Genomic DNA, 16,467 nt, shown 5'->3' with positions numbered 1-16,467 from the left:
TATCCAAAGTTATTCAACTACTAGCCAAAGTACTAGCCAAATAACTACTAGCCAAAGTTATTCAAAGGTTGTTAGTCTTTTTCCTAAAGTTTATTTATTTATTTTTAAGAGAGAGAGAGAGTGTGTGTGAATCCCAAGCAGACTCTGTGCTGTCAGTGCTGAGCCTGTTAGTCTTTTTTCTAAAGTTTATTTATTTAGTTTTAAGAGAGAGAGAGTGTGTGTGAATCCCAAGCAGACTCTGTGCTGTCAGTGCTGAGCCTGATTTGGGGCTTAATCCCACAAATTGGGAGATCATGACCTGAGCCAAAATCAAGAGTTGGATGCCCGACCAAAGGAGCCACCCAGATGCCACCCTCCTTCTTTTTAAAGACAGTTATAACCTGACATTAAGTTTATCATTATATAAATACATATGCACATATAAGAATATCCTTATATGAATACATATACATGTATTGTATATAGATATCCATATACATTTACAGGAATATAGAAATTTGCTCTAAGTATATCAAAACAGAAAGACTCTGGGTTCAGTTAAGTGACTTAGGTTCTTAATGTCCAGCCTTTGTCATTTTATGACCTTAGGTAAGCTAAATATATTGTTTGCCTCAGGTGACTGATCTATATAATGTAGAAGTTAAATAATGTCTTTATGTGATGCTATAACAAAAGTAATGACCCAGGATGTTAAACAACGGTGACTTTTTAATCAATTCCTACGAATCCAATATAAATAGGTCCATTTAGGAAAGTTAGAAACACCAGTCTACATCCATTGCAAACCGAAGGCCAAATTGAGCCTACCTAATAGTAAATCTCCTTGATCAGGTAGGCCACTGTATTCAACAGTACAGTCTGAACAGGAGACAGAACATTAGACTTATAGAAGGGGCATTATGAACCTGTAGACAGTGTAGAAGGATAACACATGATTGGCTCAACTTTTTATAAGTAATTACTAAAGAGGCTTACAACTATGGCTATGCCATTGCAGAAAAGACTATACATTTTAGAGTGATAGTACTGTATGATCACCAGTGAGCAGAAAATGAACTGGGATGTATACAACCCACTTTAATTGAGTAAGCAGTAGGAGAGGTAGTCATTTCATTATGAAAGTTAAGGTAGCTATAAATTAATGTTTCTCTTGAACCCTATAAATAAAGTGATAGGGTAAACATTTTAATAAAAGTTCCAGAACATTACTGATCAGTTTCATTTAAGTAACTGATGTTCACCAATCCTGAGATTCCAAGCTGCTACAATAATGAAGTATAAATAAGTTTCTGAAAACATTTTAATAGTAAGAGATAACTGACATTTGTAAGAGATAACTGAAATTTGTATAGTACATCACAAACCCAGCATTTTTCAAATGTAAATTATGTTCAATGCTCCCTTTTGTCTTTAGAATAAATCTGTGAAGTATGAGAAGATAATGCACATTTAACACAGATGAGAAATCTCAACTTCAGAGATACTAGCCATGATGGCCATGTAGTCAACAGTTTCAAGACAAGGCTCAAATCCACATTTAATAGCTTCAAATTCAGCACATTTTCCATTACACCTAGCTACCCAAGTCTCAAAAGACTAAAAACAGACTGCTAGAGTGTAGTACTTTAAAAAATATATTAATCTACCTCCAAGGACAGAGAATCAAGATATTTCTCTTAACACGTAAAGAAACAAACTCAGATAATATCTACAGAAACACGGATTTCTTGACTATTTTATAGTGTGATCTACTTTAAAAAATCTAAATATAAAGATATGATGAATAAATGCATCCTAGAACCTTATACTTTTTTATGACAAGAATATTTCAGATTTCAATTTAGAATCTCTGAACCTGCCCTAGTCTTTCAAAAATATAAAAATATCTATGCCATGCAAACATTAAAGCCTATTTAATAAAGGAATAGAAACGATACTTACAAAAACTTTATCTCCAACTACATTTTCCAGATTTAACTGTCTTGTGATTTCCTTTAGGGCAATTTTATCATTGATCTGCAGCAGTCCTGAAATAAAGTCCATTTAAAAATATTTAATTAAAATGAAATATTTATTTGATAGAGCACAGGTTATTTTCCAGTCAAGTAAGTTTTCTAACGCTTTTTAAATTTAACTACAAAGAAAAAGTCAAAAGCCTGTTTGTTTACATTACTTCCTTTTTGAAGCACAGCAATGAAGACGTGGTAGACTCAAAGAACTATCTACCTTGGGATTCTTTTATTTTAAGAAAAGAAAGACAAAAAACAAGAGTCCTTATGTGCTTCCTTTGTATATTATTATTATTATTATTATTATTATTATTTTAGTTTCTAAAAATAATGCATATGGTACTTTAAAGTGGAAGTTGTTAAAATGGATCATGTTTTTAAAATATAATTGTCATCCACCTTTAAACATTTTAGGTAAATTAGGTTTTGTATTATAAAAAGCTCACATGGCTTATATCATTTCCAATGGCAAAACTGTGACATACTTACCATTTAGGTGAACTTGTAATACATTCTCACTCACTTCTTCTATTTCCATTAGTTCTTTCAAAGCATGGTTTATTAACTAAGTGGTATTAAAAAAAGTTTATGGAATATTTAGATAAAAATCATAAGCTCGTATTTTTTTAAACTATGAATAATAGAAACAGAACATAATAAAAATATCATTTGAAACTAATAAATAAATTTGCACATTATTCAGATAAAAGAAAGGTTTAAGTAGAATACCTAATGTCCGACTCAAGATGCCAGAGACAAGACTGATGTCACACTCTCTCAATCATCTACCCAAACTAATAAATGTTTATAAACAACCGTCAAGTTTACAAAGACATTTTTGTCTGTTAAGTCACATAAGTCACATGTATCAAATGACTACAAAAATCAACCCCAATCAATATGTCGATTTCTATGAAATACTGTTAACTACTCTGTATGTTACCATGAAATAAAAACTCGAAAAGTAAAAACTACCAAGAGGATAACCTGAAAAAAGAGATGGCCCCTCTGTTAGTTGCTAGGTATAGTACCCATCCCCTCATCCACAGTTTCAATTTCCATTAGTGTGGAAGCAGATGAATCCTCCTTTTGACGTTATGGTCAAAAGGTCAACAGTAGCCTAATGTCACATAAAAATGCCTACATCATTCACCTAACCTAATCTCATCATGTAGGCATTTTATCATCTTACATCATCACAAGGGTAATTATAGGACAAAACGATACTTTGAGAGAGACACCTCACTGAAATAACTCACTGTATTTGTTATAACTATCCTATTTTATTACTATTTATTTTTAATCTCTTACTGTGCCAAATGTTACTGAACATTACACGTTCCCAAAGGTATATATGCATAAAAAAATAACAGTACATATAGGGTGTGTTACTATCTCCGTGGTTTCAGTCATTCACTGGAGTCTTGAAATGTATGCCCTATGGGTGAGAGGACACTACCGTATACAGAACAAGACCCTATTAAAGAAACGTAGAGCTTGTAATAAGAAAATTACTACTACTAATATAATTACTACTAAAAGTACACTCACAAAGTGTTATACCATCTTAAACTGTTTTAATTATAAAGTTTCGGATTTGTGTAACTACAGATTCCTATGCCACATACTTTCTATTCTCTATTTTTTTGACTTGTGATATCACAATTACACTGCAATATAATATACATCTCTTCAAATTAATATTGCATTCATTTTTTTAAATTTAAAAATGAACACAACTAAGAAAAGCAAAAAAGCTTTTAAAAGGAAGAGCAATGATGAAGGACTACTCCTTCTAATATTAAAATAGAAAGGACTATTACAAAATAAATGGTCGCCCAAAATAGGCTGTGTATACAAAATTAAATTACTAAAGTTGGTATCAAAATTTAGTGAGGACAAAAGGATTATTCAAAAAACAAAAAAACCCAATGGAACAACTGGTAAGCCATTTTGAAAAACAAAATACTGTTTGTATTTCCAATATTCTATTTGTCACTACAACATCTTTGTGAAATAGGAAGAAGTAAACATCATTTTAAATTATTAGGTTTCACAATATGGTATCAAACATACTAGCCATTCTGGTATATCTGTATTGTTTTAAAAACAAATGGAACTCTATGTCAGATCATAGTTAAACTAAGTCCTCTAAAAAAGGGATAATCTCAAAATATTAAGTGACATACTATGAAATAAAGCCTAGTAAGAAGTGACATTCTTTATAGAAAACCATTAGAAAATGAGGTGGCACTTCTTGGCCTTTAGATTAAGTATGAGTCTATCGTAAGAGTTCGTCCCCAGGTAATACAAACTTCATATCTCTAACAATCAAATCATCCTAAATACCCCAGAAATCAATCTGAAAACTGGCAAAAAAAAAAAAAAAAAAAAAAAAAAAAAAAAAAAAAAAAACCAAAACCAAAACCTCCACAAATAAAGGTAGAGAGGAGGCCACATCAAAGGAGGTAGGAAGTACGGAGACTCAACTTGGGAGAAAAATGTATCGTAGCCAATGGGGTAGGGAGGAAGTTACCATCTGGAGAAGGGCAAGAGACAGGCTAACACATAGGGAAGTATACAGGAAATGAATCCCCACAGCAATTGGCTTGGAAAGTGAGAGGGCCTGAATTTCTTGAGTTCTTGCAACCAGTGGGGCTTAAAGCCTGGAGTTCTAAAGGTCAGCATGCTTGGCTCAGGGAAAGCTGGGACTGGGACACTGGGACTACTCTTGGAGAGAAGGCTGGGCAAACAGCCTATGGATGGACCCAGCTTGCAAAAACCAATCTGGATAGTGCCTGGGGCACACTGTAGGGAGGTTAGCTACTCCTCTTTGAGAATGTTCCAGAGTGAGGGCATTCAGAGAGAGAAAGACCTCCAGGTAAAAAGGAACTGGCAGGTACCAATTACCTCACCTGCCTGTCAGAATACAGAGCTACCGGCAAAAAACAGTCTTGGGCCCACACTCATTACCTAACTTGCTTATACCAAGCCCCACCCACCCCCTCACGATCTGGGGAAAACAACCTTCCTAGTCACTCTTGCCTAGGTGGCAGCATGGCAGTCCCCCTCTCCTACAAGACTGGCCCAAACCCATGCCAATACTATGGCTCCTATCTGGTAAGTTTTGCAAAGCTGCAGTTTAGGTGATGGTGGTGACAGGTTATTTCACAAAGCAGACCAGAACACATTTAGTTAAAATGCACTACATTCAGGGCAGGGACCAAACACTGCCCACAATAGGCATCTGTAGATGACTGCCCTGAAGCATAAAACTATCAGGACCACACAACAGCAGAGTACACTTAGCATTGCTGGAAGTGCCAGGTCCTGGGGAAGAAGGGACACTATACTGCAGGGCACCACAGGACCTCTTGTTCATAAAGCCATTGCCCTCAAAAATAGGAGAAGTAGCTGACTTCCCTCACACATAGAAACAGACACTGAGACTTATACAAAATGGGAAGACAGAAGAATTTCTCCCAAATGAGATAACAGGACAAGGACGTGGCAAAAAACCTAAGTGAAACAGATAAAAGAAAATTTAAAGCAATGATTACAAGTATACTTACTGGACTTGAGAAAAGAGTGGAGCACATCAATGAGACCATTAACACAGAGATAAGTAACACAGCACAGAAAAAGGACTCAATAAATGAAATGAGAAACATGCTTGATGGAATAAACTGCAGGCTGGAAGAAGAGGAACTAATTAATGACCCAGAAGACAGAGTAATGGAAAATAATCAAGCTGAACAAAAGAAAGAAAAAAGAATTATGGAAAATGAGAACAGATGTAGAGAATTTCAATGTCTCCATCAAGTGTAATAACATTCATTTTACAGGAGTCCCAGGAGCACAGAGAAAAGGGAGTAAAGAATTTATTTGGAGAAATAATAGCTGAAAACTTCCTTAATTTGGGGAAGGAAACAGATATCCAGGTCTAGGAGGCACAAAGAAACCCCAACAAAAGCAACAAAAGGAGATCCACACCAAGACATATGTAATTAAAATGGGAAAATACAGTGGTAAAGGAAAAAATATTAAAAGTGACAAAATAAAAATAGACAGTTATATACAAAGGAAATACCATAAGGCTATCAGAGAATTTTTCAGCAAAAACTTTCCAATCCAGAAAGGAGTGCCATGTTATATGCAAACTGCTGAATGGGAAATATCTGCAGCCAAGAATACTCTTTCCTGCAAGGCTATCAGAATAGAAGGAAAGAGTGAGTTTGTCAGACAAACAAAAATTAAAGGAATTCATAACCACTAAACCAGCCCTACAGAAAATATTAAAGGGGTCTCTTTGAGTGTAAATAGAGGAAGACCAAATTGACAGCATGAAGGCAGGAAACACAAAAATAGTAAAAATGAATATTCCTGTAAAAAAAAAAATCAGTAAAGGAATTCACAAAATGAAAGGATATAAAATATGACACCACATACCTAAAACATGGGGAGACGAAGAGTAAAGAATGGGTTCAAACTTAAACAACCATCAACTTGTATACAGGCTGCTCTATGCAGAAGATGTTATATACAAACCTAATGGTAACCACAAATCAAAAACCACTAATAAATATGCAAAGAATAAAGAGAAGAAATCCAAACATATCATTAAAGAAAATCAGCAAACCACGAAAGAGAAAAGAACAAATTAGAAAATCTTCGGAAACAACCACAGAACAAGTAATAAAATGGCAATAAATGCATATCAATAATAACTTTGAATGTAAATGGACTAAAGACTCCAATAAACAGACAGAGGGGAACAGAATGGACAAAAAACCCCAAGACCCATCTATATGCTGTGTACAAGAGACACATTTTAGACCTAAACACATCTGCAGATTGAAAGTGAGGGGATGGAGAAACATTTATCATGTAAATGGATGTCAAAAGAAAGCCAGAGTAGCAATACTTATATTGGCTTTAAATCAAAGACTGTTAACAAGAGACCAAGAAAGACACTATGTAATAATTAAGGGAACAATCCAATAGACTATAATAATTGTAAATATTTACACATCCAATATGGGAGCACTCCAATACATAAAACATTTAATAACAAACATAAAGGAATGAATCAATAATAATACAACAGTAGGGGACTTTAACACCCCACTGATATAAATGTACAGATCATCTAAACGGAAAATCAACAAGGACAATGGCTTGGAATGACACATTGGACCAGAAAGATTTAGCAGATATATTGACAACATTCCATCCAAAAATAGCAGAATACACATCCTTCTCAAGCACACATGGAACTTTCTCCAAAACAGATCTCCAGATATTAGGCCACAAAACAAGCCTCAACAAATGATAGTCATACCGTGTAACTTTTATGAAAACAACATTATGAAACTATACGTCAACCACAAGGAAAAAAATCTCGGAAAACCACAAATACATGGAGGTTAACTAACATGCTACTGAACAATGAATGGGTCAACCAGGAAATCAAAGAAGGAAATAAAAAAGCACATGGAAACAAATAAATATGAAAATATAATGGTTCACACCTGTGGGACAGTTTTAAGAGGGAAGTTTATAGCAATATGAGCCTACAGGCCTACCTCAAGAAGCAAGACAAATCTCAAGTAAATAACCTTACACCTAAAGGAGCTAAAAAGAACAAAAAACCCTAAAACCAGCAAAGGAAGGAAATAATAAAGATTAGAGCAGAAATAAATGATATAGAAACCAAAAAAACAATAGAACAGATCAATGAAACCAAGAGCTTGTTCTTTGGGGGGAAAAAAAAATGATAAAACTGGTAAGCCTCTAGCCACACTTACCAGGGTAAAAAAAAAAAGAAAAAAACCAAATAAATAAAATCAAAAAGGAGAGAAGAGAAATACCACCACAGAAATACAAACATTCATAGAACAATATGAAAAACTACATGCCAACATTGGACAGCCTAGAAGAAATAGGTAAATTCCTAGAAACATGGAACCTACCAAAACTGACACAGGAAGAACAGAAAATTTGAACAGACTAATAACCAGTGAGAAAATTACATCAGTAATCAAAAAAACTCCCAGGAAACAAAAGTCCAGAGCCACTTGGCTTCTCAAATTCTACAAATCATTTGAAGAACAGTTAATACCTATGCTTCTCAAACATTCCAAAAAATAAAAAAGGAAGGAAAACTTCAAATTCATTCTATGAGGGCAGCATTATCCTGACACCGAAACTAGATAAAGATATCACAAAAACAACTACAGGCCAAGATCTCTGATGAATACAGATGCAAAAATTCTCAACATAATACCAGCAAACAGAATCCAACAATACATTAAAAAAAATTATTCACCACAATCAAGCGGGATTTAATGCTGGGTTGCAAGGGCGGTTCACTATTTGCAAATCAATCAACATGATACAGCACATCAATAAGAATAAGAACCATATGATTATTTTAGTAGATGCAGAGAAAGCATTTGGCAAAGTACAACATCTATTCATGATAAAAACCCTCAATGAAGTAGGTTTAGAGGAAACATACCTAAACATAAAATAGAGGAGAAACTGAGAGCCTTTCCCTTAAGGTCAGGAACAACACAAAGATGTCTTTGTATTCAACACTTGTATTCAACATACTACTGGAAGACCTAGCCACAGCAATCAGAAAATATAAAGAAATAAAAGGCATTCAAAACAGTAAGGAAGCAGTAAAACTTTTCACTTATTTGCAGATGACATGATACTCTATATAGAAAACCCAAAAGACTCCAACAAAAAGCTGCTAAAGTAAATGAAGTCAGTAAAGTGGCAAGATATAAAATCAATGTACAGATCTCCATTGCATTTCTATATATCAATAATGAAGCAGTAGAAAGAGAAATTAAGAAAACAATACCATTTACAATTGCACCAAAAAGAGTAAGATATCTAGGATAAACATAACCAAAGAGGTGACAAATCTGTTCCCTGAAAACTATAAAGCACTGATGAAAGAAAATGAAGAGGACACAAAGAGATAGGAAGACATTCTATGCTCATGGATTGTAAGAATATTGTTAAAACGTCTAAACTACCCAAAGCAATATGCATTTAATGTAGTTCCTGTCAAAATACTAAGCATTTTTCACAGAGCTAGAACAAATAATCCTAAAATGTCTATGCAACCACAGAAGACCCCAAATAGCCAAAGCAATCTTAAAAGCAAAGCTGGAGGCATCACAATTCCAGACTTCAAGTTACATTACAAGGCTGCAGTAATCAAGACAGTATGGTACTGGCACAAAAATAGACATGCAGACCAATGGAATAGAAAACCCAGAAATAAACCCACAATTATATGGTCCATTAATCTTCGACAAAGGGGGAAAGAATATCCAAAGGGAAAAAGATAATGTCTTCAAAAAATGGGGGCACCTGGGTGGCTCAGTTGGTTGAGCATCCAACTTCGGCTCAGGTCATGATCTCACAGTCTGTGAGTTCGAGCCCTGTGTTGGGCTCTGTGCTGACAGCTCAGAGCCTGGAGCCTGCTTCAGATTCTGTGTCTCCCTCTCTCTCTGCCCCTCCCCTGCTCATGATCTGTCTCTCTCTGTGTCAAAAATAAATAAAAACATTAAAAAAAATTAAGAAACAAACAAAAAATGGTGCTGGGAAAACTGGACAGAAACATGCAGAAGAATGAAACTGGACCACTGTCTTATACCATATGCAAAAATAGACTCAAAACCTACTAAAGACCTAAATGTGAGATCTGAAACCGTAAAAATTCTACAAGAAAGCACAGATAGTAATTTCTCTGACACTGGCCTTTAGGAACTTCTTTCTAAATAGCTCCCCCTGAGACAAGGAAAAAAAAAAAGCAAAAATAAACTATTGGGACTATATCAAAATGTAAAGCTTCTGGATGGTGAAGAAAACAAAACTACAAGGCAACCTACTGAATGAGAGAAGATATCTGCAAATGACATATCTGATAAAGCGTTAGTATCCAAAATATATAAAGAGCTGATACAACCCAACACCCCAAAAACAAATAATGCAATTTACAAATGGACAGAAGACAGATATTCTCCCAAGGAAAACATACAGATGGCCAACAAACCCATTGAAAGATGCTCAACATCACTCAGCATCAAGGAAATGCAAATCAAAACCACAAGGAGATATCATTTCACACCTGCCAGAATGGTTAGAATAAAAAACAAAAGAACAGGTGCTGGCAAGGATGTGGAGCAAAAGGAACCCTCATGCACTGTTGGTGGGAATGAAAATTGGTACAGCTACTGTGAAAGATAATATGAGGTTCCTCAAAAAGTTAAAAGAGAACTAACCTACAATCCAACAAATATACTACTGGGTATTTCCCTAAAGAATACAAAAACACTAATTCAAAGAGATACACACACCCCATGTTTATATAGCATTATTTACAACAGCCAAATTATGGAAGTAAAGTGTCCATTGATAGATGAATGGATAAAGAAGACATGATATACACACACAATGGAATATTATTCAGCCATTAAAAAAGAATCAAATCTTGCCCTTTGCAATGACATGCATGGAGGGAGAGTATAATGCTAAGTGAAATAAGTCAGAGAAAAAGACAGATACCATATGGTTTCACTCATGTGGAATTGAGTTTTAACAAAACAAGCAAAGGGAAAGAGAGAGAAAGAGAGTGAGGCATACCATGAAAAAGACTCAACTTTAGAGAACCAACTGATGGTTACCAGAGAGGAGGTGGTTGGGGGGATAGGTAGAATAGTTGTTGGGATAAAGGAGTGCATTTGTGATGAGCACCAGGTGGTTAAAATAAAAACTTAAAAGAGTTAAAACAAGTTTATAACATTCTTTCCATTAAATTTACTTTAAACAACTTATTATCATTTGTCTAGATCAGCTCACAATTTTTACATGATGTGTTTGTGTGATCTGAAATGATAATGTAAATGTATTAGCATATGTGTCTTCAAATAATTTTAGTTCAAATCCACATATTGCTAAAACTGACTGGTGTGTTACCTATTGTATAATTTGTTTTTTAATTTTTTTAACGTTTATTTTTGAGACAGAGAGAGACAGAGCATGAACGGAGGAGGGTCAAAGAGAGAGGGAGACACAGAATCTGAAGCAGGCTCCAGGCTCTGAGCTGTCAGCACAGAGCTCGATGTGGGGCTCGAACTCACGGACCAAGAGATCATGACCTGAGCCGAAGTCGGGTGCCTAACCGACTGAGCCACCCAGGTGCCCCCCTATTGTGTAATTTTTTAACAAATTGTGTAACTGGTAAATTTTTTACTGTATACAATTTCATCTTTCCAAATATTTTAAGCTACATTATATACTAAAAATACTTAGTTGATATTATATTACACCAACCACCATAACAAAGATGGCTACCCCATTTCCACAATCTTTGTAGCTAACAGTTAATTTTCCAAACATACTGGCATAGTTCATTTAGACCTGCCAGCAATCAGGGATTTTTATGCTTACCTACTATTACTGTTACCACATGCTTGTTTCTTTGTCTACAGTAATTTCTGTATAGAAAAGTATTTTCCAGGATACAATCTGTCATTTGGAACCACATGTATTTTTTCAATAAAATGTTTGAGATACAGTAAATCACACTAACTTTCTGTTATCTTTATCAGTTAACTGCAGATTGAAAATTTTTGTACTTCAAGTAGTTTGGCCAAAGAGAGCATTAAAAATATACTGTATTCTTATTAAATTAAAATTTACATTTAAAAAGTTATACTAATAAGAGTTCTTGTCTAAAATCATCTACTTTATGTCTCAGGATACTCCACACACAACAAATCACAAAAGCTAAACAATCCTCCTTGGCTCTCTGTCCTCTCAATATTGGAGTGCAATAGGAATAAGTCAAATCATAACAAAATGGAATACCAAGTATGGGATTCTTCCCTATTCCAGCAAAGTCAGACTTGATAAATGACTTTAAAGCACCACAACAGGCCTCTCTGGTTTGAGAAGCAACAACAGTGGGACAAACTGTCAGCATACCACGAACAATCTGTTTTATTAAGTGATAAATACTATGTCTTAATGGCTGTCGTCTTCTTTAACCTTGAATAAATAGAAAAAACATGGGAGTTTATATAAAAATTATGTTACATAAAGGACATAAGCTGATGAAAAAGACTAATTAGTACTGAAAATGTGTATTTTAGAAAATAAATATTGTGAGCTGTTTAAGCCAGACTTAGGTAAACACAAAACAACAGACTAAGAAGGTACATGACAAGGAGGCAGACAAGTAGGAAGGACTGTTAGAAGCTAAAATGCAGTATTATATTAGAAGAAGCAAAGTGTGGAACTGCTGGTGAAGAAAATCACACTGGTGATATGGCAGAATGCTGAGGGGGAAAAAAAAAAGAAAGAACATGGAGAAATGACATAGAGCAATAAGAACAAAGGCTTAAGAATTGGATATGCTAATGCTAAGAAAGGACAAGAAGAAATAAATGAGAAGAAATATCCCAAAATAAACTTATTCTTCAGTGAAAACAGACCTAAATTCATATTAAGAGGCTTTGAATAATATTAATTTTATGATCAGTGCTTAAACATAGCCTGTGAATGACAAATGCAGGAAGACAAGAGAATGAAATAAAAGGTACAAAAGGAAATAGGAAAGAAATAAAAACTTTCTGTCATTTGCAGATGACATGATTGTAGAAAATCCCCAAATATTGACAAATTTTTGGAACAAATGATCAATTACAACAAGACTGCATGATACAAGATAAAACACAAAGTCATTTGCTTTTGTATATATCAGCAATGAGCGGGTGGAATCTGAATTAAAAATGTCATACTACTCACATTAGCACCAAAACTATTTACTTAGTATAAATCTAATGACATATGTGTAAGATCTATATGAGAAAAACCACAAAAGTCTGATGAAAGACCTAAATAAATGAAAAGATATTCCATGTTTATCAATGTGAAGATTCAATATACTTAAGAAACCATTTTTTCCATTGTGATCTATAGATTGAACACAAAATCCCACAACTGAATACAAAAATTCCAGTACTTGGAAATAAATACATAAATTCTAAAGTTAATAAAAAGGCAAAGTACCCAGAATAGCCAAAATAATACTGAAGCAGCACACAAAGTTGGAAGACTGTCAATGCCTAACTTTAAGCCTTACTATAAAGCTACGGTAATCAAGACAGGCAGAAACAGACTGACACAAATACAATCAACTGACCTTTGAAAAAGAAGCAAAGGTAATTCACTGAAGAAAAGACGGCCTTGTCAACAAAGGCTGAAACAATTTAAACATTCATATACAAGGAAAAGAAAAAAAAGAAAGAAAAAGAATTTAGACACAGACCTTACACTGTTCAAAGAAATTAACTCAAAATAAATCACCAACCCAACTGTAAAACACAACGACTATAAAAGTTCCAGAAGGACACATAGGAGAAAAACCTAGAAGGCCTTGGATTTGGTGATGAAGTTTTAGATATAACACCAAAATCACAACCCATGAAAGAAATAACTGGTAAGTTGATATGGAAAAACTGCTTGCCAAGGAAACTCATAATAGAATTAAAAGAGAAACCACAGATTTGGAGATTTGGAGCAAAACACATAGCTGGTATATCCAAAATATACAAAGACTTCTCAAAACATATCAATAAGAAATGAATAAACCCAATTCAAAAATGGTCAGAAAATACCTTACCAAAGATATACAGATGAAAATAAGCATATGAAAAGATACTTAATATCATACATAATTAGAAGATTGCAAATAAAAATAGCATTGGGATACTACTACATACATACTAGAATGGCTAACATTAAAAACAACGAAAATACCAAATGCTAATGAGGATGCATAACAAGAGAAACTCTTATTAATTGCTGGTGAAAAAAGCAAAATGGTACTGACACTTTGGAAGACAGCTTAGTACAGTCTTACAAAGCTAAACAGTCTTACCATACGATCCAACAATGTTGCTCCCAAGTATTTATCCAATTAAGTTGAAGATTATGTCCACATAAAAACCTGCATACAAGTGTTTATAAAAGCTTTATTCAGAACTACTCAAAATTGGAACTAATCAAGTTCCTTTAATAGGTGAATGGATAAACAGTGGTACATCCATACAAAGGAATATTATTAAACAATTAAAAGAAATGACCTATCAAGCCATAAAATGACATGAAGGACCCTTAAATTCATACTGGTAAGTGGAAGAAGCCAATCTTCTTAATTTTATGATTCCAACTGTGACATTCTGAAAAAGGCAAAACCATGGTGATAATAAGAAAATTAATGCTTGCCAAGGATTGGGGGTGGGAAGACTAATAGGTAAAGTACAGGGGATTTTTAGGGTGGCAAAATTATTTTCTATGACACTGTAATGTTGGACACATGACTATGCATATGTTAAAATCCTCAGAATTGTACATCAGAAAGAGTGAACCTTCATGAAAACTATGAGACGCTAGTTAATGACAACATATTAATACTGGTTCGTGAATTTCTACAAATGTACCATGCTAAGGGAAGATGTTAATAACAGGGGAAGTTGTATGTGTGTATGGGGGGGGGGGGGAGGGATGGTTATAACAGGGGAACTCTCTGGCACAAAAACAGACACTCAGATCAATACAACAGAATAGAGAACCCCGAAATGGACCCACAAACGTATGGCCAACTAATCTTTGACAAAGCAGGAAAGAATACCCAATGGAATAAAGACAGTCTCTTCAGCAAGTGGTGCTGAGGAAACTGGACAGTGACATGCAGAAGAATGAACGTGGACCACTTTCTTACACCCTACACAAAAATAAACTCAAAATGGATGAAAGACCTAACCATATGACATGAAGCCATCAGAATCCTTGAGGAGAAAGCAGGCAAAAAACCTCTTTGACCTTGGCCACAGCAACTTCTCACTCAACACGTCTCCAGAGGCAAGGGAAACAAAAAGCAAAAATGAACTATTGGGACCTCATCAAAATAAAAAGCTTCTGCACAGTGAAGGAAACAAGCAGCAAAAATAAAAGCCAACCGATGGAATGGGAGAAGATATTTGCAAGTGACATATCAGATAAAGGGTTAGTATCCAAAATCTATAAAGAACTTATCAACTCAACACCCAAAAAACAAATAATCCAGTGAAGAAATGGGCAAAAGACATGAATAGACACTTCTCCAAAGAAGACATCTGGATGACCAACCGACACACAAAAAAATGCTCAACTTCACTCATCATCAGGGAAATACAAATCAAAACCACAATGAGATACCACCTTACACTTGTCAGAATGGCTAACATTAACAACTCAGGCAACAACAGATGTTGGCGAGGATGTGGAGAAAGAGGATCTCTTTTGTGCTGCTGGTGGGAATGCAAACTGGTGCAGTCACTCTGGAAAACAGTATGGAAGTTCCTCAAAAATTAAAAATAGAACTACCCTACAACCTAGCAATTGCACTACTAGGTAATTATTCAAGGGATACAGGTATGCTGTTTTGAAGGGACACATGCACCCCCATGTTTATAGTGCACTATCAACAATAGCCAAAGTATGGAAAGACTCCAAATGTCCATCGATGGATGAATGGATAAAGAAGATGTGGCATATATATACAATGGAGTATTACTCGACAATCAAAAAGAATGAAATCTTGCCATTTACAACTACATGGATGGAACTGGAGGGTATTATGCTAAGCGAAATTAGAGAAAGACAAGTATCGTAGACTTCACTCATATGAGGACTTTAATACACAGAAAAGATGAACACAAGGGAAGGGAAGCAAAAATAATATAAAAAAAGGGAGGGGGACAAAACAGAAGAGACTCTTACATATGGAGAACAAACAGAGGGTTACTGGTAGGGGGGATGGGCTAAATGGGTAAGGGGCATTAAGGAATCTACTCCTGAAATCATTGTCGCAGTATATGCTAACTAACTTGGATGTAAATTAAAATAAAACAAAGTAATAAATAAAAATAAATAAATAAATATTGAAAAAAATAACCAGGGAACTCTCTTACATGTTTAAGTTTTTTTTTTTTGGTAAGAAATAGGTCTATTTTAGCCAATTTACTAATTAAATGAGTAAAGTTTCAATTGGTATTTAAACATCTTTACAAGTGTTTACTAACTCTACTTCCTTTTTTTTTTTAACCTTCTCCATGCTTTTAGGGACAAACTTCCAAGATGAAGTTCAGAATAAATTCAGTTGCTTGCTTGCGACCCAAGTTATATTTTTAGGCTAGACCCTTTAATATACACACCACTGAGATACAACTTCTCTGTTGTAATGCCACTTTGTTTCAAGATGCATAGTTTATGATGGAATAATAGGTCTAATGTACTGATTTCCTACATCTCATTTTCTCAGAGTATCACTAATGGAGCTCTTGAAGAATTAAAGCATTATCTAAAAATAATCTTTAAACATTTGTAT

The 16,467-nt window shown here is 34.6% G+C and overlaps 1 protein-coding gene across 10 annotated transcripts in view; it reads right to left on the bottom strand.

Moving 5' to 3' along the window:
• ORC4 (origin recognition complex subunit 4) overlaps positions 1-16,467 on the bottom strand; it is an 81,108-nt gene that overhangs the window by 22,010 nt on the left and 42,631 nt on the right. For all 10 annotated transcript variants that reach the window (XM_047083967.1, XM_047083973.1, XM_047083977.1 and 7 more), the window contains 2 exons: positions 2,499-2,574; positions 1,942-2,027 (listed from right to left, as the gene is read on the bottom strand). In XM_047083967.1, the coding sequence (XP_046939923.1) occupies positions 1,942-2,027; positions 2,499-2,574 (162 nt within the window). The remainder of the gene's footprint in view (positions 1-1,941; positions 2,028-2,498; positions 2,575-16,467) is intronic.

Source organism: Lynx rufus, unplaced genomic scaffold (assembly GCF_022079265.1).
Source record: "Lynx rufus isolate CCGP_SWC_20201006 ecotype Redwood Valley unplaced genomic scaffold, mLynRuf1.p SCAF_2, whole genome shotgun sequence".
Lineage (NCBI taxonomy): Eukaryota > Metazoa > Chordata > Mammalia > Carnivora > Felidae > Lynx > Lynx rufus.
The sequence above is the reverse complement of the archived record's forward strand: the minus strand, read 5'-3'. Positions and strand labels throughout refer to the sequence as shown.